Source organism: Impatiens glandulifera, chromosome 5 (genome assembly GCF_907164915.1).
Source record: "Impatiens glandulifera chromosome 5, dImpGla2.1, whole genome shotgun sequence".
Classification (NCBI taxonomy): Eukaryota; Viridiplantae; Streptophyta; class Magnoliopsida; order Ericales; family Balsaminaceae; genus Impatiens; species Impatiens glandulifera.
In genome coordinates, this window is record NC_061866.1 from 46,001,117 (window position 1) to 46,024,128 (window position 23,012).

At 28.7% G+C, this 23,012-nt stretch overlaps 1 protein-coding gene and 1 pseudogene across 1 annotated transcript; both read right to left on the minus strand.

Annotated features, from left to right (window-relative positions):
• Positions 1-8,812: 8,812 nt before the first annotated feature.
• LOC124939499 lies at positions 8,813-10,339 on the minus strand (annotated as a pseudogene).
• An 8,883-nt stretch (positions 10,340-19,222) lies between these two features.
• Positions 19,223-21,093, minus strand: LOC124937894 (wax ester synthase/diacylglycerol acyltransferase 4-like). Its single transcript, XM_047478224.1, has 3 exons — positions 20,846-21,093; positions 20,062-20,646; positions 19,223-19,994 (listed from the first exon to the last, which is right to left on the minus strand). The coding sequence occupies exons 1-3, from the start codon at positions 21,062-21,064 to the stop codon at positions 19,377-19,379; spliced, it is 1,422 nt and encodes a 473-aa protein (XP_047334180.1). The 5' UTR covers positions 21,065-21,093; the 3' UTR covers positions 19,223-19,376.
• Between the last annotated feature and the right edge of the window lie 1,919 nt (positions 21,094-23,012).

Genomic DNA, 23,012 nt, shown 5'->3' on the forward strand with positions numbered 1-23,012 from the left:
TTTTCAATCTTTATATATTATATATTAAGAAAATTACTTTCGGAACATAAAGAGTATAACTATTTACATCAAATAGGGACGAATCCAGGATTTAAAGTTGGAATGGGCTATAATTTAATATAATAAATTATAAATATTAAAAATATTATAATGTTTAAATAAGTTGAGTAAGATAATCATCGTCCATTTTATTGCGAATTTCGTCTTCACATTCTTCATTGTTGAAAATGCTCGCTCAATAGTAGTGGTAAAAATAGACAATGTTAAAACAATATGATTCAATTTAATCAACATAACATAAACTTTTGATTACATACTCTCGGTCAATTGTTAACACAACTCAACAAGTGTAGAAACTTTCAAATTCGGTATCACATCAAGTTTATAATGTACCAATTCATATTTCAAAGTTAATAATGTTTTGATCAGTAAAATCTTCAAGGTAAAATTTCGTTACAAACTTGCAAATATCATCATTATTAAATGAGTCGATGATTTTTTTGAGTATAAAAATTTACTAAAAGATGAATTTTGGATTGTAGAGACCGTAAAGGTAGGTGGAGAACTTTACTAGTTTGGCAATCTATCTTTTAAAAAATGAAGATATCAATTTCTTTCTTTTCTTTGCAATATATTGATGTTCAATTTTTTTATATACATAATTTTCAAGATCGAGTATTTTATCGAACAATTAAAAATAAGGTTGAAAAAATATTTAAAAAATTAAGTAAACATTTAATTGAATAGTTGGAGTACAATGATGAAAAAGTGAAAGAAAAAATTAAGTAATTCTAACCTCGTTAATTCTCAAAATTCTACATTATAAACATAGATAAAATCAAAATTATAAACATCATATGTATAATTAAATTAAGGATTATACCATTTAGAACATGAAAATTATGAAAAGAATTAAAATAATAGAAAATGAGTAGAATAAAATTTATAATAGGATCAAAACTATGAAAGAATTAGGATATATGAAAATATTAAGGTATATATTGTTATTATATTTAAAAATGTTATATTTTTTATTTAATTTTATTATTTATATTATATATAATTTTCAATTTAAAAAATTTATATTATATATATATTTTTATTCATTTTTTCCTTAATGGGTGGGCTTAACCTCACCTAGACTAAATTTGTCCCTGAACAGATTATTATAACCTATATATATATCAATTAAATGACAGATAAAAAATATAGAATATTATAACCTATATAGATTTTAGGTTAGAATTGAATTGTTTAGATTAGATTGCATTTTAGGTATGAATTGAATTGTGTATGATTGAAATAGGGTTGGATTAGATTTGATTTTATGTTATATTTAGTTTATGTATGAATAAATTATATTTTAGGTTAGAATTGCATTGTTTTGATTAGATTGGATTTTAGGTATGAATTGAATTGTTTGAATTATGTATGATTAAAATAGTGTTGGATTAGATTTGATTTTAGGTTAGATTTATTGTAAGATAAATGAAAGTCTAATTATGTAAATAATAATGCTGGTTGTTTTCCATTTTATTAGAAATATGGAAGTACCCGATAAAAGCTGGATGACCTTACGTCGAGATCATCCAAATTACGAGGAAGGTGTTGACAAATTCTCGAGTTTGCTGTTAGGAGTACATCCCGAAAAACCGTGAAATGTCCTTGCGTGAAATGCTTGAACACGCCGTTTATGGAAATAGACGAAGTGAAGACTCACCTCATCATTTATGGAATAAATGTTCATTATGAGTACTGGTATTTTCATGGAGAAAAGAGACGTACTACTCAAGTGGTTAATGACAAAAATAAAACCGCGGTTTACAAACATATAGTTCAGATTAATTAATTAGGTAGATTTATGTTTTTTACTTTATATTCATTATTATTACTACTTTATTTCAATTATTCCCTCATTTATTAATGGTATGCATTAAAAATGTCTAAAGGTAGTAAAGAAGCTTGGTGGAGTATGAGGAAAACACCCAGCAAACTGTTTAAGCCATACCAGAACTTACTTGCCTAATCAGAAAACTTAAGGCTCCGAGAATCGTCTTCTAGTGACGAACCACCTATTGTTGTGGTCCCGATAGCTACTGCTCCTCCAGCAGACGAGGATGTTGAGGCTACTGAGGCCGAAGAGTTTGTAGAGAGTACGTTTGCTGATATGGTGGATGACGATGAGGCTGAAGATGAGGGTCTCGAGGAGACTCACGAGGAGGATGACGAGGAGGAGCACAGTTCCACTCCCGACCCATCATCGACAGGTAACTTGTTTACAAATTAGTTATTGTTTGAATTGATTCACATATCTAATTATGAATTTGATAATTTTGAAGAATCTTCTGCCCGTAAGAGACAGGGGAAGAACAAGAATATTGCGATGTCTAAGAGGGTAGCGGGGACAAGGATTCCTCTTACTTTTAGAGAGGTAGATGGGAGGTCAGGCGGTGCTGACGTGGGAAGAACACGGTGGTCTAGACATGTGGGGTCGATTATCCGGGACCCCGCAGTCGTCTCACACCGTCTTCTAAAGTGGAAGGCTTTAAGTGCAGACCAATTGGATTCACTTTGGACTGCTATCAAGGTAATAATTATTACTTAATTATACATTATTCATTAAATAATTATTTTTAACATTTGAATGTTTTTTTTTCAGGATCCGTTCGAAGCTACTAATGGTTCTATTGATTTATTTCGAAAGACCGAATTGGGACACGCCAAGCAGATATATGATAGATGGCGGTCGGATTTGAACAAGGCATATATCCGCGTCCACAAAGGAGACGAGGCGGAGGTACTGTGTCGCAACCATTTCTTCACGGAAAATTTAAGGTACGGTTTTATAAATTATAAAATCTGATATTAATTAATCTAACTTCATTTTTTATTTCAAATACAGCAAAACAGTCGTACAAATATAATTAATAGGAAGAAGCTAAAATTCCCATATCATACGGGAAGTAGACCGTTTGCACAAATTGAAGAAGAGTTGGTAAGTACATTATTTGTAATAACTTAATCTAAAGATTGTTATTAATTATATAAATCATTTATTTCAACAAGAGATTGAAATGGGACGGGCACCGTCTTTCATTGAAGTATTCAAGAGGACCCGTACCCCAAAACCGACAAAAGAAAACCCAACACCCGTCCCGGACGAACATGTGCAAGAGAAAATTGTAAGTAAATTGAATATGCCTAGTTTTTTATTATAGAAATGATACTTTATTTCAATTGTGCAGGTTGAGATGGAGGAGGTTCTTAGTAACGAACCTGGAATATCTAATTTTGAATTGACGGAGAGGGTGTTCGGACAACAAAAACACGGGGGAGTGTTTGAAATGGGATCAGGCGTCCGGCCTACACACTTTCGTGAGGATCGTCGAAGTGGAAACAGTTCACAACGAAACAATGAGCGATTGTATGAAGAAAATCAAAGATTGGCGCTCAAACTAGAGGAATTGGAGAAGAGGGACGAAGAAAGAATGCGCATAATCAATGAAATGCAAGCGGAAAAGGAAACAACAAATGCAAGAATGGAGAGGGAGAAGTTAGAAATGAATGCAAGAATGGAAAGCGTCGAATTGTATATGAGGCAATATCAACAACCACCTCCTCCCCCCATGAGCTAATTCTAGTACGTTTTGATATGTTGTTTCAATTGAAAACATGTTTTGATTAGTAGTTGTTTCGATTTGAATTTATAACAGATTGTTCGGATGATTAGTTTGGTTGCGAATTTTGTAATGATAATGATCATTTAATGTATGTGTCATTTATTTTATTATTGATATATTGGTTTGGCTGAACAGGTTTTGTTTTGCAAGCAAAATAATCAGTATATTTTTTAAATTTTACAGGAAAAAACCGAAAGTAATATTGAAATCTTTTGGTTTTTCTTTAAATGGAAAAACCGAGAGTTATATGAAAACTTTCGGTTTTTCCATTTGAAGAAAACCGAGAGTTAATTAGAAAACTTTCGGTTTTTCTTGTAGGAGTATAACCGAAATTTTTTTAATTAACTCTCAGTTTTTCCATTTGAAGAAAACCGAGAGTTAATTGGAAAACCTTCGGTTTTTCCCTTAGGAGTAAAACCGAAAGTTTTCTAATTAACTTTCGGTTTTACAATTGAAGAAAACCGAGAGTTAATTAGAAAACTCTCGGTTTTACTCCTATGGGAAAAACCGAAAGTTTTCTAATTAACTCTCGGTTTTCCATTTCAAGAAATCCGAGAGTTAATTGGAAAACCTTCGGTTTTTTCCTTAGGAGTAAAACCGAGAGTTATTTGTAAAACTTTCGGTTTTTCTCTCTATGGAAAAACCGAAAGTTTTTCAATTAACTTTCGGTTTTACTCTAGGGTATCTAAACTAAAAACTCTATGATATCTCTCGGTAAACGCCCAATTATTTTTAACGAAAGAGTCAATATCGAGGGATGACGAGAGTTACCAAAACTTTCGGTAATGTGTCTATACCGAAAGTTATAGGGTCAAAACCGAGAGTTTTTACTCTCGTTTTTTACCCCTTTTTCACTAGTGATAAAACAAATTACTACAAATGTAAAAGAATTACAGCTATCTAAATTCAGAAAGAAAGAAAAATTAAAACACCTAACTTAATTAGCATAATTGTAGAATAAATGTGATATAAGTGAAATTATTAATTCTTATATTAAAGGCAAAACGTTACTAGATATTTTATATATGTTCCAAATCATATTGAAATAGAGTGAGATGTCATTCAATTCATTGTTGATTGTTTGTTAACGTGAATAAAAGGAAATAGTTGTACCCATTTGCTCCATCATGCATCTTTCTAATCAAATCCAATACTTATCTAGTGTCTTTTAATGGCTAGAATAAAATAAATAAGTTATTTAATCTTCTATTATAATTAACAAAAAATAATCGCAAGTTCCTTAAATTATATATATATTATATATATATATATATTGGGATTTAATTTAATTTAAATAATTCAGTCTTATTTATTTTATTTTAATTGTTTTGAAACCAATTCATACTATGAAGATTTTAAATCAGTTATTTAATTAAATCCCGTGTAACGGCTCCTATATATTTTGTTTTCTTAAATTAATTTTGGTTCGGAATTATTTTAAAAGTTTATAATTTTATAGGTATAAAACGAATGTCTATATTTTGTTTTTACATGTATTGAGTTTATGTAACGAGGGTTGATAATACTCATTACAAATAAATATATGAAGTTTAATGTATATAATAAGGGTATAAGATCCAATTTAAACTGTTTGATTCTGAGTTTAAAGAAACACACAACTGTTTGTGCAGGTTTATGCAGAATAAGAGTTATAGTTAACTTTCTTATAATAAATTGGAATCAAAATCCAATAGCAGCCTTCACAAATCTATTAAAAGAAATATTGGAAATTTATTACACATATAAATAAATAAAAATAATAATATTAATCACAAATCTGTATTACAACCTTTTTGTTGTTAACTTTGTTAAACTAAATTATTTACAACACAATTATTATTATTAAAATTATTATTATTATTAGTTTTTTTAAAAAAAAAAATAGTTAATGTTATGGTTTAAAAAAACATTCTCTTTAAAATTATATTATTAAATAAAATTACTGAAATAACAGAAAAAAAATAAAAATAAAAACTAAACGCCCCAAAAAGTGTTTTTGCATGTATTCACATTTCAAAAAGTTTTCTGTTATGTATGTTTCAATAAACAACATTTTAATTATTTTATAAATCCTGAAAAAGTGTGTTTTTGTTATACCTCTGATTAAATTTTATTAATTATATATTTTTTAAGTTAAATTGAAAAAATATCTTATTTTTATAATGTAAAATTTTATCTTATATAGTTTAATTAATTAAATAACATATTTAAATTCTATTATAATTTTACTTCTGATAATTCTAGATCCTAATAAAAGTATAATACAACAATTTTTTTATTTTACTTCTAAAATAAGGTTCATTATTATTATTTTTATTATTTTAAGTAAAACATTCTTTATTTATGGACTTTCTTTTTTTAATATTAAAGTTATAATTTAATACTCTCACAAATCAATTTTTTTTTTAAATTATATTCTAATTCAATTTATTGATATTAATAATTCTATTTTAAGTTATAATTTAAAAGTAAAATAATAATAATAATAACAATTAATATTAATATTAATATTTTATTTTTATTTTAAAAAGTAAAAAAAAAAACTTAACTCAACTGTGCGACACCAAAGAGTGTATTCGTCTGTGTTCGATAAAAGTAGGCCAAAAATGGAATATGTGTTGAGAGATTTGGAAAAATATATATTTTTATAATATTAGGAAATCTCAAATTTGCATATTATTCCTTGTTATGTGAAATTTCATATTTGTACTGATAATCCATCTCTAAAGTCGATTATTTCAAAAATTTAACAGATTTGAAAGAAAGATAAAGTGTAATAAAAATTTCGAAATTGAAATTAAAAATAAACAGGTATGTAAAAAAAAAGTAAGAAGACTTGCAGATTTGAAGAAGAAATACCCAAGGAGAATATATCTGATTAATATAGATATACAAGAGGATGAAAAAAGTTAGCATATTAAAAGAGATGATAATATGAACCTCTTTGTTTATATATAATTATATTTCAAAAATAAATAAATAAATATAATTAGCTGTACAGCATTTATTTCGTTGTATTCAAGGTGATTTATTTGAGTTTTTTTAATTATTTAAATAATTATAATATTTATTTTTTTATATTTAAATAATTAATAAATTTAATAGTTGAAAGGAAATATATTAAAAACAAATTATTTATTTATTTATTTTATATTTAAATATATTAAATATTAAGTAAAATAAATAAATAAAACGCTTAAATTTAATATCATATATTTTCTTTTAAAAGCAAGTTTAGTCAATAATATTATAATAAAGGAAAATGATATTATAAACAATATAATATAGTATCCCTTAATTTGACAATTAAGATCAGTTTATCAAGCCTATAATTTAATAGAAAAAATTTGATAATATATACTAAAATGTAACGGCACAGCACAAGTTTTATATAACTTTCTTATTTAATCATTTTTTCATTTAAAATAAATTAAATAATATTAAATAATAATCTTATTTAAATTAATTTAAAATTGAACAATATTTTATCATAAAATATAATTATAATATAAATAAAACATTTAAGAAACATAAAATTTTAATTATATAATTTTTAAATTAAACTAACACTAAATTTAATTATTAATATTTAAAATTATTATAAATATAAGAAAAATAAAGAAAACTTCTTATTATAAAATAATTAACTAATGGTTCAAGTTTATGCATAATTAAAAAAAATTAAAAATTTAAATGTTATAATAAAAAATATATAAAATTTGATTGTAAATTATTTGAAATTATTTTTAAATAATTTAAAACAAACTAAATATATGTATAAATTAAACTAAATATAAACATTTATAAACTAAAATGAAAATAAAATATTTAAATTATTATAAACTAATATTAAAATATTAAGAGATTTATATTTATAATTTATAAATATAAAAATTAATATAGTTCTATAAATATATTTTTAAAATATAATTAATATAATTAATATCAATATCAATTAAAGTTATAGATTAAAATAAAATTTATAAATTAAAATTTCAGAAATTAAATAGGCCTACTGAAATGAAAGTTTGGATATTCAAAATCCAAATTTTATTTTTTATTTTTATTTTTTCTATTTTATTATTTATATTATAAATTATAAGTATTCTAAATAATTATTATTAAAACAATATATCCAATAATTTGCTTGATTGAAAACATTCACATATTATTTTTAATGGATTAAATTTCATATGAAAAAAGAAAAGGGTAAATATCTTGCCATGAACAATACCTAAAATCCATATTAAACTATAAATTATGTTTGTAAGATGGACTTTTTGATTTGACAACAAATCAAAATGTTAAAATAAAAGCAAATTAAGTAATAACATAAAAAAAACTTAAAGAAAAAACAAATAACATTAAGAATCTTAAACTTGTCTTTCCTTGAAATAACAAATTCCATCCATACAAAAGAACACACCCCTTTAACCCACACCCTCTTATGACCCGATTTAGTCAAATTCCCTTGTTTTTCGTATCCACACTCAATGTCAAGATTATGGAACATTGTAAGACAAAATTAACTTTTTTTCATAACTCCATCATTCTTAGCTGACTATTTAAGTTCATCAAAGATTAACTTCATCATTTTCAGATGACGATTTAAACATGGTTGGGTATTATTTTGTCAAATTATTCGGACACTTTAGACAGTATTGTTGACACAATTGAGAACGATTCGTCCATGACTAATTGTATTCATACAAAAAATAAAACTTTATGACAACAAACTTAGTCCAATTAAACAGGACATCATACATAACAAAACAGAAACCCAACCCAAAATTTAGAATCTCAGACTGTAATATAATTTATAACAAATATAGAAAGTAATTTGTATAAGTCAGTCACATCTATTCCCATGAAACTCTATATATAAATTTAGATAAAATAATGTGTTACAAAATAAGAAAAATTGGCTTCATCAAGAGAGAAAGCTTGATGGAGAAACATGTGAAGAATTTTAGGATCTGGAAAAAACTGTAAATGATTTACAAAACTAGAATTCTCTATACAAAATGGCTTCAATGAGAATTGAGAGCTTATTATTTTTTTTTTGGAAAAAAAACTTATTATTATTGATTACAAGTAAGAGAGTTAGTTATATTTAAGATTAACTAAGATGATTATTGCTCAAGAGGAATCCATTCTAGTTCTAGATCAATCTCTCCCGATTCTACATTTTGTAGCTTAAGACTCACTTCCTCATTCACCCTTCCATCGACTATATTCACAGTGTTGTCTTCTACGATGACATTATCATCCGCCTTTATCCATTTCCCAATTTGCATGTTTCCAAACATTGCAGCATCCCCATATACCATTGCAGAACTTATCATCCATTGTATATCAATATCTACCTCACCCATTATGTCATCAGCATAAAATGTATCATAGTCATACACTTTCTGCATTCATGTATAATTTCATTATCTTCAAAAATTGTTAAAATCACAAAGCAATCTTCTTTTTTTACCAATTTCACCGGCCCATAATTTTGGGGCACTGAAAGCATCATCTCCTCATTCCATATAGGATTAAGATTACTCCTCATAACAGTTGTTTGCGCTTTCTATATAAAGTTGATCATATTAATATTTTCAAAATATACAAAAAACCGGGACTGGACTCAACTCACTCACCTGCTGTCCGAGAATAAGAACAACATAAGGATCACTCGACAACATATCTCTGACAACTAAATTTGTGCCTTTAACCACTTTTATCTTGAGCATTCCTATAAATTCCACCATTCCTTCCTGTCAGTCATCCATCCATCAGGAATTCTATTTAGTATGAACATAATTAACCACACAAAAAAGATGTAGAACTTTGGATAGAGAATGACTACGAAATGAGATGAACTAGACTACAAATTGTTGCTTGACTTCTTGTTGGAAATTGAAGAAATACGTAAGCTAGGCTTCACAAATTCTTGCAGTTCATACTTAGACCTACAATAGAAACAAACCAAAGAAAGGGTGGGAGGGATTTAAATGATTTGATCAATATATTAACCAAAGATAGTTTAGTTGCACTGATTGATCGATCATAAAATTGGCCTGATAAATTTAGAACGATCCTCGTGGCTAGAATCTAGCCTAGGTTTCGAGAAACTATCTGGAATATAAGCCTGGTAAATAGAATTAGTAGAAGCATTTCCTCCTACATCAATCATCGCCTCAATTTCATCCTCTGTCCATTCGTCTAATGTCACTGATAACACTTGTTCTTGTTGTTTAAATCACTTATGAGTTATGACATACCATTTTTTTATCCAATTCATCTATCAATCATTGAGAACCATCACTCATTTCACCTTTGAGATATGTGCCCCAAGGCTTCTGTGCACTCCACGACATTTTAAGCATATAAAAACCCCAATATTAACTGACCTGAAAGTAGAAACAACCAAACCTCTTAATTTTTATCACAACTCTATCAACATTTTTAAAATATCGAATACTAAGTAAGAAACATACGCCCACTTCGGGTCTGGAGAGCCACAATCTGCACAAAAACGATTATCCTTTTGCATCTGCAGATCTTTCAATCTTCCTTTACCTACAAAAATCAAGTAGTAGTAAAAGGAATGATATGAATTACTCCTTTGAAACCCTAATTGAATTCAAATAGATACCTGATTTACTCATTTCTCTATTTCAGATTCAAAATCATCAAAACAAAACGTTTCCTTTTTACCGTCCGCAAGTTTCATCTACCGATGTTGAGAGTGTTAAACTCTGTCGGATTTTCCTCTTCAATTTCTATATCCGTCGAAACTATGGATGGCAACGGGTACCCTACCCGACGGGTAGTGAAGTACCCATTCCCGAACCCGATTTTCATTTCACTACCCGACCCCGACCCCGAACCCGACGGGTATCTCTACTTCTATACCCATCCCCGATTCGTTGGGTACCCGATCCCCGACGGGTACCCCATTACCCGATTAAATTATTTATAAGATTATAAAGTTTGAAAAAAAAGAAACACAACTTTAATAAATAATTTTAACATAAGTAATATCAAAATATTAAAAATAAAAATAAAACCATTACTTACCTACCTCATAATTTTTGTAAATCTTGAAGAAGATAAACTAGAATGAAAAAAAAGTAGAATGAACATTGAAAAAAAACTAGAGATTGAATATGAAAAATTATGAGAGAGAGTAATATTTTGTTATTAAAATAAAAATTGAAGTTATATAGAGAAATATTGTTTTGGGAATATAAAATAATAAAGTTGGAGTGTAGTGTATTTATGATTATGGTTAGAGTGAAGTGTGGATAAGATCAAATTAAATGATGCATATTTATGATACATTTGCAATGATGAAGCATTTTTGAAAAGTCACACATTAAATTTTAATAAAAAAAATCAATAATATTAATATAACCGGGTATCGGGTTTGGGTTTCGCACACTCCCCATCCCCGACCCCGTACCCGACCGGGTACCTTCTCCCTCTCCCCATGCCCGACCCGGCCCCAAACCCGATTTAAAATACCCGAACCCTACTATCGGGTACCCACGGGTATCGGGCATACGGGTACCCATTGCCATCTCTAGTCGAAACGTTTAACTTCTGCTTCCATAGATCAATGAGGTACAAACCCATGTGTTGTTGATTGTCATCACCTTTACATAGATAAACTTGTAAGATTTCCTTAAAACCCTAGATCCTGCATCCAACATAATATCACTTGGATAATATTCAAAACCTAGAATACATAAGAATGAATTGAGACGAGAATATGTTACCTTAGCGGAGCAGCGGGATCGGAGGGGATAGGGTTTGAGAGAGAGTCGGAACCCTAAAAATTGAAGATTTAAAATGAGGGCCAAAATTAGGCGCTTTATATAGTATGAAAGACGCATATTACATATTTCGCGTAAGTGTAATTCGCGTAAGTGTAATCCGCGTAAGTGTATTCGCGTAAATGTAGTCACAGGGGAAAGACATACATTTCATCGGACAAAAATGCCCATTTTGCAAATATTATTAGGCGCGAACCTTTTTTGGAATTAAGGCTATTATTAGGACCATTTCATCACATTTCCCTTAGATGGATGCAGTTCAAGATTTAAGTTCACGCGTTACTGAAATTTGAAATTTGAGGGAGACACTACATGTACACCTTACACCTTTCATATATATATATATATTTGATATGTATATATGTATATATATATATATTTTTTTGATATGTACCATTTTTAATTCCATAACTAAGTCAATTCCAAATCCAATATCTTTTCATGATTTATTAATTCTTTTTATATTCATTTCAATTATAAAAATATAAAATATCTTTATTTTTCTTTAAAAAAATAATATTTTATATATTAATGCCTTCTAAATATTATATATAAATAAACAAGTTATATCAATCTATAACCAACAATCAAATTTATTCAAATAAACTTTAAATTTATATTGAATTCTATATTATTATATACATTAAGCTTTCTAAATTTGTCAAAAATCATTTTCCACTTTTATTAATTTAATAAATTATAACTATTAAAACTTTAATAAAAAAAACTTTTTAACTTAAAGTTATAAATTTGTTTATACAAATATTTTATTGAATTATAAATAATTATTATATATTTTCTTTATAATATATTAATTATTAAAAGTAATAATATAAATATAAATATTATTTTAAATATTGAATAATATTTTAATTTTATATATATTTATATTAATTTTAATTTATTATTATTATTAGTTTTTATTAATATTTTTTTTTATTACTTACATTATAAATTATAAATTTCTAAATACTTATTATAAAATCAGTTTATCCAATAATTTATTAATATAATAACAATTACAAAATTGTTATAAATTAATAATATTATAACTTTCTATTATAAAATTATATTTTAAAAATTATTAAAAATAATAATAACTAAAATAATTTTATTCATATAATAAATGATAATACGTTCTAAATTATTTATAAAATTTATGTATAATTAATTAAAATTTCAAATTTTGTATCACATTTTATTTATAATATATATATTTTAATATATAACATTTTAATACATTTATTTTTAATTTATACTAGTTTTTTCAATTTATATAAAATGTAAAAAACCAAACTAGTTAAGCTTTTTTAAAAACTGTTATAATTTTGTATTAATTATTACATAGTATCTGTATTAAAAAATATTTATTAAATAATATATATATTAAAATTTTAATAAAAATATTTATTAAATAATATATATATTGAATTTTAAAATATAGAATATTAAATAAAATTAATAATATTAATTATTATCAATAACTATTAATTATATTATAAATTATTTAAAACTATAGCATATTGGTTTTATTAATTTAATTAAATAAAACTTTTATTAGTAAAATAATAATAAAGTAATAATTTATTTATTTTTAAAATTTAAAATCATTTATTATAAATAATTTAAATTCGAATTTTTTATTTATAAATTTAATTATTATATCAATTAAATTTTAAATTTATTATAAAAATAATATTTAAATAATTTTATAATTTAAAATTCAAATCTAATTTTTATATAAGTGAATTAATGACAAAAACTTTTTCTTCATTTTAATTTGGGAAAAATCTAATCAAATTTATATTAGTTTCAAATATATGCAAATTAATATTAAGTCAAAAAAATAAAAATAAAAAACAAGATCAAAGAAAGTGAAAAGAGAAATTATAAACTCAAAGATCTCACTTTTTAAAAAATGAAAATCTGAATCAGATTTGCATAGGAAAGAAATCATGTCAATGTATACTTCATGGAATACAAATATCATTTTATCCAATTAAAATTTACAAAAAAAAAAATATTACTATAAACTTATATTTTTGCGATTATAATTAATTTTAAGCCAAGAATATTCATTTATTATATTATACTCTTACCATAGTAAATTTACTAATTTGTTTAGCCCTGATATATTGGAGGTAAGGAGAAAAACTCTAGTTACCAAAATTCAATTTTGTGACGTCTAGTAAATAAAATAGATAATAACACTTAAAAAAAATTTAACTAGTATAAACTAATATTGTTATTTTAATTATTTTGAAAACTGCTTTAAATTTTGAATGTTTTGATTTGTATCATTTTTTACCTTCTATTAATTAGGATTTGTCTCAAAGTTTTTCATGCTTTCTTTTACATGTTTGTTTAATTTTATCTTCTAATCTTCATCTATTATCTTATTTTGGACATTTTATTATGTTTGATTTGTCTTTTTTATAAGTTTAATTGTTTAGCTTTCAGTTTAGAGGTTTAATTATTCTCATTTCATTCTAACTTTCTTCCATAGACTAATATTGTTATTTAAATTATTTGGACAACTGCTTCAAATTTTTACTTTTTATTGTTATTTACTTAATTGGAGATTCAATTAATTAGTATTTTTCTATAAATATTGAACCTTTTCAAACTTTTTTTTATAGGTTTGTTTGAATTTCACATTATAGTATTTATCTATTCTCTTATCTCGAGATAATTTTAACATTGCGTGAATAGATAAGTCGAAAATCCTGAATCTTTTTGGGTATGAAACACTTTGGTATAAGATTGTAGAATTCCATTGCTTGAGCATTTTTCTATTGCTAAAAAAATTCTTGACCCCTTCGTATTATTATTAACCACATCCCAATTGTCTTTGAAAAACATTGCATTGAAACCACCAGGTCCTCATTCATGCTTGAAAATTGTATGTTTAATATCTTTGTTAGTAGCAACCTCAATCAATTATCTACTATCCTCTTCAGTGACATTTTTATGAACAATCTGACGAAGAATAGTGCTGCAATTAGTAACCTTTTTCCTTGTTCCAATGAGTTCTCAGTAATAGCTAATGGTTTCTTCATAAATTTGTTTTTTCCCTTGAACAACCTCACAATTGCTCCTCTTAACACTGTACACACTGTTTCTGAATATTCTCAAATTTGGCCCTTGTTTTGGCAACTCTGGTTGAAATATATATGGCTGAAATTCAATTTTTCACTAATACTGAACATTATCGTTATTATACATTCTTCGACCAAACGTCATCCTAGATGACTCTGAACTTGTCACTTTCTATCCAAAAATTGAAGAAGTTGAATGATCTTTTCATTCTTCTTTCCTTTTTTCAAAAGAGTTTGGTTGGACAATGATTAGATATCTTGAACTAATAACATCAACTTGACTACTTGAAAATTGAATAACTCATTCGTCTTTGATTAATCCCCGATCAATTTGACTATTTCTAGTTTGTTAATTTCCTCGTGTTGTTGATCATGTAAACATGCTACCCAAATTGGTTGGCTCGATTCATCAAATATTCATGATGCATTCATTGAACTTAATCATTCCTTGCGTAATCTTAGTTGTCGACAATCTTTCATATGCATATCTCGTGATATTGAAGTCCTCATTATGGCCTGTTGAGTTATGGAGCCTACACTTATAATAAACTCTACATTGTTAATTAGAGTTTATTGAGTTTTCTTTTTGGTTTTGGACTTGGGTCTGACCAAAGTTATTTAGGTTTATTACTTGAATGTTTACCCTATAAATATGTGATTATTAAGGGTTTACATTAAATAAGACATAATTTTAGAGAGATAAAGTGTGAGGCAAGAACTCTATATTCCTTCTTCTTCATAGTGAAATCTGGTGGGGTCTGAAGTGGATGTAGCTCAATTTGAGTGAACCACTATAAATCTGTGTGTTCTTGTGTTCTTCTTTCTTGTGTTTTTTACAGATTGTTTTCAAGCAGATCGGATTTGGGAGATACAAATCCTAACAATTGGTATAGAGCAGCTAGGCTAGATCTGAGCATTGAAAATGATGGCAAGTGAGAACAGTATAGGACATGGGATTGGAAGATTTGATGGGACAGACTATGCCTTCTGGAGAATGCAGATTGAAGATTATCTCTATAGAAAGAAGCTTCATGTTCCTTTGAGTGAGAAACCAGAGAAGATGGATGAAGCTAAATGGAAACTCCTTGATAGACATGTTTTGGAAGTTGTTCGATTGACGCTAGCCAAGACGATTGCTCACAATGTAGCAAAGGAGAAGACCACCATGGGTCTGATGAAAGCTCTTTATGATATGTATGAGAAACCATCTGCTAACAACAAGGTACACTTAATGAAAAGACTCTTTTACTTAAGAATGGTTGATGATACTTCTGTCACTACTCATTTGAATGAATTCAATACAATTGTGAATCAATTTCTATCTGTTGAGATTGATTTTTGGGATGAAGTTAGTGCCCTGATTTTGTTAGCATCTCTACAAAATAGTTGGGAACCAATGAGGGCAGCAATTAGTAATTCAGTTGGAAATGTTAAACTGAAATTTGTTGAAGTTAGAGATCGTATTCTTGCTGAAGAGGTTCGTAAAATTGATTCTAGTGAAACATTCAAAGGTTCTACTCTGAATGTGGAAAACATGGGAAGAGGTAATGATAGAAATTTCAACCGAGGTAAGATAAGATCTATGTCAAGGAGTAGGAGGAGTTAGTCCAAGTCTGGGCGGACATTTGAGTGTTGGATTGTGGTAAACAGGGTCATTTAAAGAGGAACTACAAAGCAATGAAGAAAAATGGTGATGATAAAAATGATGCAGCCAATGTTGTTACAAAATCTGTCAATGATGTGTTACTTCTGTCTGTTGATAGCCCGATAGATTCATGGGTTTTGGACTCAGGAGCGTCTTTCCACACCACTGTCCACAAAGAATTAATGGAGAATTATGTGGCTGGAAACTGTGGGAAAGTTTATCTCGCAGATGGTGAGACACTAGATATTGTTGGCATGGGGGACATCAAATTGAAGATGGAAAATAGTTCTGTTTGGAAGATTAATAAAGTGAGACACATTCCAGGTTTAATGCGCAATTTGATCTCTGTTACACAACTTGATGAAGAAGGTCACAATTTCAGTTGTGAAAATGGTGCGTGGAAGGTGACTAAAGGAGCAATAATTGTTGCTCGAGGTCACAAAACTGGAACATTATACACGACGTCAACTTGCAGAGAATCAGTTGCTGCTGTAGTTGATGACTCGAAGAACAGTGAGCTGTGACATTGCAGGTTGGGCCATATGAGCAAAAAAGGGATGAAAATTCTTTTGAAGAATTGACAGATTCCATAACTGAAGTCTGTTGAACATCAGTTATGTGAAACCTGCATTCTTAGAAAACAGAAACGGGTGAGTTTCTTAAAAATTGGGAAGGAGCTCAAGAAAGAAAGGCTAGAGTTGGTACACACTGATGTGTGGGGACTTGCACATATTTTTTCTATTGGCGGATCACAATACTACGTGACATTTATAGATGATTCGACAAGAAAGGTATGGGTATATTTTATGAAGCACAAGTCTGAAGTATTTGCTATTTTCAAGAAATGGAAGGCTTTGGTTGAAAATGAAACAAATCAGAAAGTTAAGTGCTTGAGATCCGACAACGGAGGTGAATATATCAATTCAGATTTCAAAGAGTATTGTGATGTGAATGAGATCAATATGGTGAAGACTATTCCCCGAACGCCTCAAGAGAATGGAGTAGTTGAACGAATGAATCGAACATTGAACGAGCGTGCTAGAAGCATGAGATTGCATGCAGGGCTGCCTAAAACCTTATGGGCAGAAGCTATTAATACTGCTGCCTATTTGATAAATAGGAGACCCTATGTTCCTCTTGAATTCAAAATTCCTGAAGAAGCCTGGAGCAATAAAAAGGTAAACCTTTCTTATTTGAAAGTGTTTGGTTATTTATCATATGTTCATATTAATGAATGTGATAGGAGCAAGCTTGATCCAAAGTCTAATAAATGTTTTTTTATTGGTTATGATGATATCGAAGTGATCCACTACCGATCGAGAAATGATGAAGTTAGTCTCCAAGTGGGAGATTGTTGAGTTATGGAGTCTACACTTATAATAAACTCTACATTGTTAATTAGAGTTTATTGGGTTTTCTTTTTGGTTTTGGGTTTGAGCCTAACCAAAGTTATTTAGGTTTATTACCTTAATGTTTACCCTATAAATATATGATTATTAAGGGTTTACATTAAATAAGACATAATTTTAGAGAGATAAAATGTGAGGCAAAAACTCTATATTCATTCTTCTTCATAGTGAAATCTGGTAGTAGTTGAAGTGGATGTAGCTCAATTTGAGTGAACCACTATAAATCTGTGTGTTCTTGTGTTCTTCTTTCTTGTGTTTTTTACAGATTGTTTTCAAGCAGATCGGATTTGAAAGATACAAATTCTAACATGGCCCATGCTATGCTGCTGTCAATTCAACTCCTAAGACTCCTCTAAAGTTGTTTTCGTTCATGTTCAGAGTTGTTGCCATAGACCACTTCCATTTGAAATTTTCTTTGAAATTTTCTGAGCTTCTTCTTACCTATGACTTCAACTATGATCATCTGAATAGATTTTCATGACATCCGCAATATTTGAATCACATCCCACCATATCCAGCATGTTCTTGGGTTTAAATTATAAATTAAATTCCAACCTCCACCAAAACAAAGAATTGATCCATTCAACATTTTTTTAGTTTAACTTGAGAATACCAATAATTGCTATTTTATAGTTTAACTATTGTCTTATTTCGAATTATTTCAACTATTGTTTCAATTCAGATTATTTTATCAGATATGATTTATAAGTTTAATTGTATAACTTTCAATTTATCAGTTTGATTATTCTTATTTTATTTTAATTTTCTTTCAACTAGTAAATACTCATATTATTCTTTTAATTTTGACAAATACTTTAAATTTTTAATGTTTTGATTTGTTTGTTTTTGGAGTTTTTATTAAATTTTTCTTTAAGAGTGAAAGTCAATATTTATCTTGTGGAGTTATTTTTTAAGAATTCATACATGCATTATGTTTTCTCTAGTTCTATTTTTGATACAATCTTGTTTTTTTGCTTAGATAATAACTTATATTAATAAAATTTTATAGATTCCACTTAAAAAGAAAAAATCTCTTTTGAAAACAAAATATGATCAAATATGAACTCATAGATGCAAATATGAAGACACGTCTTGTGGGGGGAAATTATACCAATAATGTATATTAGGAGAGATACAAATATTATCCTTACACAAATAAATCTAGAGCAACAAAAAGATTCACAAAATGGGCGGTTAATTCAATAAATCTCTTATATTCACTATAAAAAATAATAATTTTTTTGAAAATTGATTGCATGACCTTTATTTATTTAAGAATCTCTCTCATCATTTGAGATACATTAGTGTTTACTATAAATTTATTTATTTGTGATTAAAATTACTTATTTCTTTCTTTCATACATGTATATTCATTCATTATATTATACTTTTACCATAAGTAAACTTACTAAATAGTCTAATTAGGATTGACATTTTTACAGTCTGAAAATTTGTTGAAAATATAAATTAGGTTATAAAGTAGAAAAACTTAAATTATTAATATAAATTATCATTTATTTATTTTTTTAATTTGAAATATATTTTAATTGATAAGAAGATATATATGAAAATTTTGATATTCAAATAACCCAAATCACCAATGTCATTCAATCAGTATGTAACAATACTAAAATTCAATCACATCCAATTTACTAAAAATACAAATACAAATAGAATCATGACAGCATGAATGAGATTAAGAATATGTTGAGCAATCAACCGACGGCGGCCTTGAAGACGACATCAAAGGCTGTCTGAATGCAAGACTTGAACTTTTGTGAATTAATATGTTTCCTCTCTGTTCCCACAGCAATCTTCATCTGTCCCATGTAACTTATCATTGTTATGGTAAGATTCTGGGGAATGCCGACGACCATGAAGTACATTCCGGCGCATGGATGATCCGCCAAGCTGCATTGTTCAACCGGTCCGATCAAATTGGATAGAGTCATGCTGCAGTTCCTCAATGTCCCGTGAATGTATCTGGCCGCTACTTCTGGCCCTCTGTATTTTCTCAACAACTCTAACAATTTCCCTGTCAGGAACACAGCGCCCGACTTTCTCTTCCTCTGGATAATCTTTCGAGCTTCGAACACGAATTGGAGTGGCTCGGATTCGTCAAGGCAAGGAAGAGTGACGTGCAAGAAACCAAATTGGTTTCCCCATTGAGTGTTCTTGTCTGGCTTCACCATTTCCTCAACCGAGCTATAACCCGCGATATTCCGAGTGTTTAGCAATACCAAAGCAGTCGAGATGAATTTTTCACTCTTTGTTTCTTTCATGTATAAACGCGTGCCCAGGAAAACTATGCCCGTTATCACATCGTTTATCGTCTGCACCAATTGTCAATTGTGAATTTCGATTTCTAATCAATTTTGTTTGCTTTGAAGAAAGACTCACCACTTGAAGATTGGACTTTATTCGCTTGAGCTGATCGAGACCGAAAGTAACCGTGCAAATGTCGATGGGATTGAATTCAACCCCGGAGTCGCCTGACCTAACAGGAGTCGATCCATCGCCCACCAAAGCACTCTTCACAAGCCCGAATCCAAAGTCACTAATTGTATTAAAGAATATAGAGAAAACATTACCCATTCGAGGGAAAATCCCCTGTTTCCCGTCAGTGGACCCGAGCTTGGGCTCGCTGCCTCGTATATTTGGAAATGTCAATGGCAAATTAGGGTTATCGGCTCTTTGGAGGCAAGAAAGAAGAGCACCCATTAAGGAGAAACCGTCACCAAGTGCATGGTGAAGCTTGAAGATCAAGTTTCCAGCTACACTCCTTGTCGGGTACTTGATGATGTGGATTTCCCATAATGGCCTTCCTCGAGGTAGTTCTTGTAAGGCTAGCTCCGATAAATAGTTGTTGAATTGATCTTCGTAGAATTCCGGCGACTCCCCGGCTCGGAACACTGGGACGTTTACGTGGTCAATGAGGTTCACTTTTACTTTCTTCCATTGTTTTACACCATTCTTGTCTGTCTCCTTTTTTTACCTCAAATAGTAAAGTATCAGTTACAATATGTAGAACATTATCTAAACATTCATAATACAGTTTGGCCAAGTGGTCTAAGGAAAGGTGTGGGTTCCCACATATGTCATTATTTACTTATAGATATAAATAAACTTTTGTATAACAGTTTTGAAACATTAAAATGAGGAGAAGTGAAGATCTATCTATTACCATGACCGAGGAGAACCGAGGATTGATGGGTAAGAAGACATCTTTGAGCAAAGTCATGGTCAGAGCATCATCAATGGGGACTTGTGATTCCATGACAGCTATAATAGATATTGATAGAACCGAGCTGTTGAAGAATTGTCCTGTTGGGCTTACGGGTTCCCTCATGTCTGCTTCTTCGTCGGCTTCTATCATGATCTTCGTCGTCATCGATTCCTCCATCTTTGGCGATATGTCCACAAGTGTTATAGAAATGGTAGCTAGCTAGAGGGTTGTTTCCATGGCCATTAAAGAGAAATTTAATGTACATGATGTGCTTTAATGAGAAACCTACCATTTTCTTGTTTATTCAATGCTGTTTGTTTTCCTTATTCATTTTACTTGCAATTTTAAGAGGGGCAAATTATAAGGATTGGGATCTATGACTCTTTTTAGACACTTTGATCATTCTATAAATAAATAAAAAAGCATAAGAAAAACACTTCAATTACAAATTAAATTGGACATAATAGCAAAGTTGGAACATTAAGGGGAATGTTCTCAAAATATTTGTATGACATTAAATAAAATATAGAAAATAACTCATTTAATTTAGTAAAGATAACATTATTATATTCCATAAAAGTCCCAACAATAAAATGAGACATTCATTGTTAGAAGATGCATTATTTTGCCAGTAAGTAAATATACAAGTTGATTTTTGCCAACTGCTAGAAAATCACCTTTCAATGTCAAACCATTTGTTATTTTCTTTAAATAATATGTATGGTCACAAATCACAATGAAATCATAAATATCTTAGACATTGGTAGTTTTTTTTTGTTCACTCAATAAATTCATTTAAAAAAATCCAAATGACCCTTTGAAAAAGGTCATGTTTCCGCATTAAAAAAACAAATCTTGGTCAAAGTGGCTCGATCGAGTCTAAGGATTGGTTTCGCCATAATAAAACGATACATATTTAGTAGTATCAAATTTCAATACATCTATTAGAAGAAGAAGAAAAAAAGACATAATCCAAACACAATGAATGCTACATTATTGAATTGGATTGCTCACACTCGCCTACATTGCACATGGTTTCATTAAATGTGATTCAATAATATCAGTATTTTTTTTAAACAACTTAATATCAGTGTTCCTTTTTACTGTATCATATATGGATGCACTTCAATTTCATTAGTCCTTTTCAAATTCAATTCAGGGAAGTGCTTGAAAAAAACATTATGACATAAGAATTTCATTTTCCAAACCAAAAAACACAACTAAAACTTTGAATAAGTTTAGAGACTGCAAGGACAGCATATAAACTCAAATTCAAATGTATTCTCTTGGAGTTCAAAACTACTAAATAGGGGATATGAAAAAGAAAAGTAGTAGTATATGTTATAATAGTTGATCAAGAAAATAAAAAATATTATAGAATCTCACAGTAATTTTTCATCATCATCTACAACACTGACATGGCAAATTAGCCGCGACCTCCAGTTCCATACTTTTTTTTGCCAGAGTACCCAACCAACACTCAATAATATAATGCAAGTATTGAGTCTTTGTCTCATATTTTATTAGAATTTATATATTGTAATTAGTTGTAAACCTTTTGAGGGCTTAAAAGTAGTAATTTAGTCTTTATTGTTTTTGATATACTTTTATAAAAAGAGACACTGTAACCTAGGGTTATTTTGACCATTATTTCATGAAATTTATAAAATGGACGACTCCCTAAGGATGTAGACATTTGTTGGTCAAACATTATTATATATTGTGTTTATTCTTCTTTACCATTTATATCTTCTTTTATCGTGTGTTTAGATTATATTTTTTTTCATTAAACGGTATCAAAGCATTTTTGAGAATATATATTAATATAATCTATTTGTGAAGATATGACAAAAACTCTAATCGTCATTGAAAAAGTTGTTGTAAAATTGTGCTTTTGTTGAAGATTGTTGTTTATAAGAGGAAATGACATTGGCTGTGAAATAATTAACAATCATGAAGATTTGAGATTAAAACATCAATTGCTAAGGAGATATCGGCGGTCGTTAAAAGTTTTCTCAATTATGTGTGACAATGTCTTGAGAAGAAGAGAGAAGAAGACAATGTGTCTTTTGTTCTTCTCAAAAGCGTTAATGGACGCATGTGAATCGTCGTGTACACAACGCTA

Bases quoted from the DNA above. Each gene is read 5' to 3' on its own strand.
- LOC124937894 (XM_047478224.1), bottom strand. From the start codon at position 21,064: ATGGAGGAATCGATGACGACGAAGATCATGATAGAAGCCGACGAAGAA. The intron at 20,647-20,845 runs GTAATAGATAGA...AGGTAAAAAAAG, and splicing joins CTCGGTTCTCCTCGGTCATG to GAGACAGACAAGAATGGTGT. The intron at 19,995-20,061 runs GTGAGTCTTTCT...CAATTGGTGCAG, and splicing joins TAAAGTCCAATCTTCAAGTG to ACGATAAACGATGTGATAAC.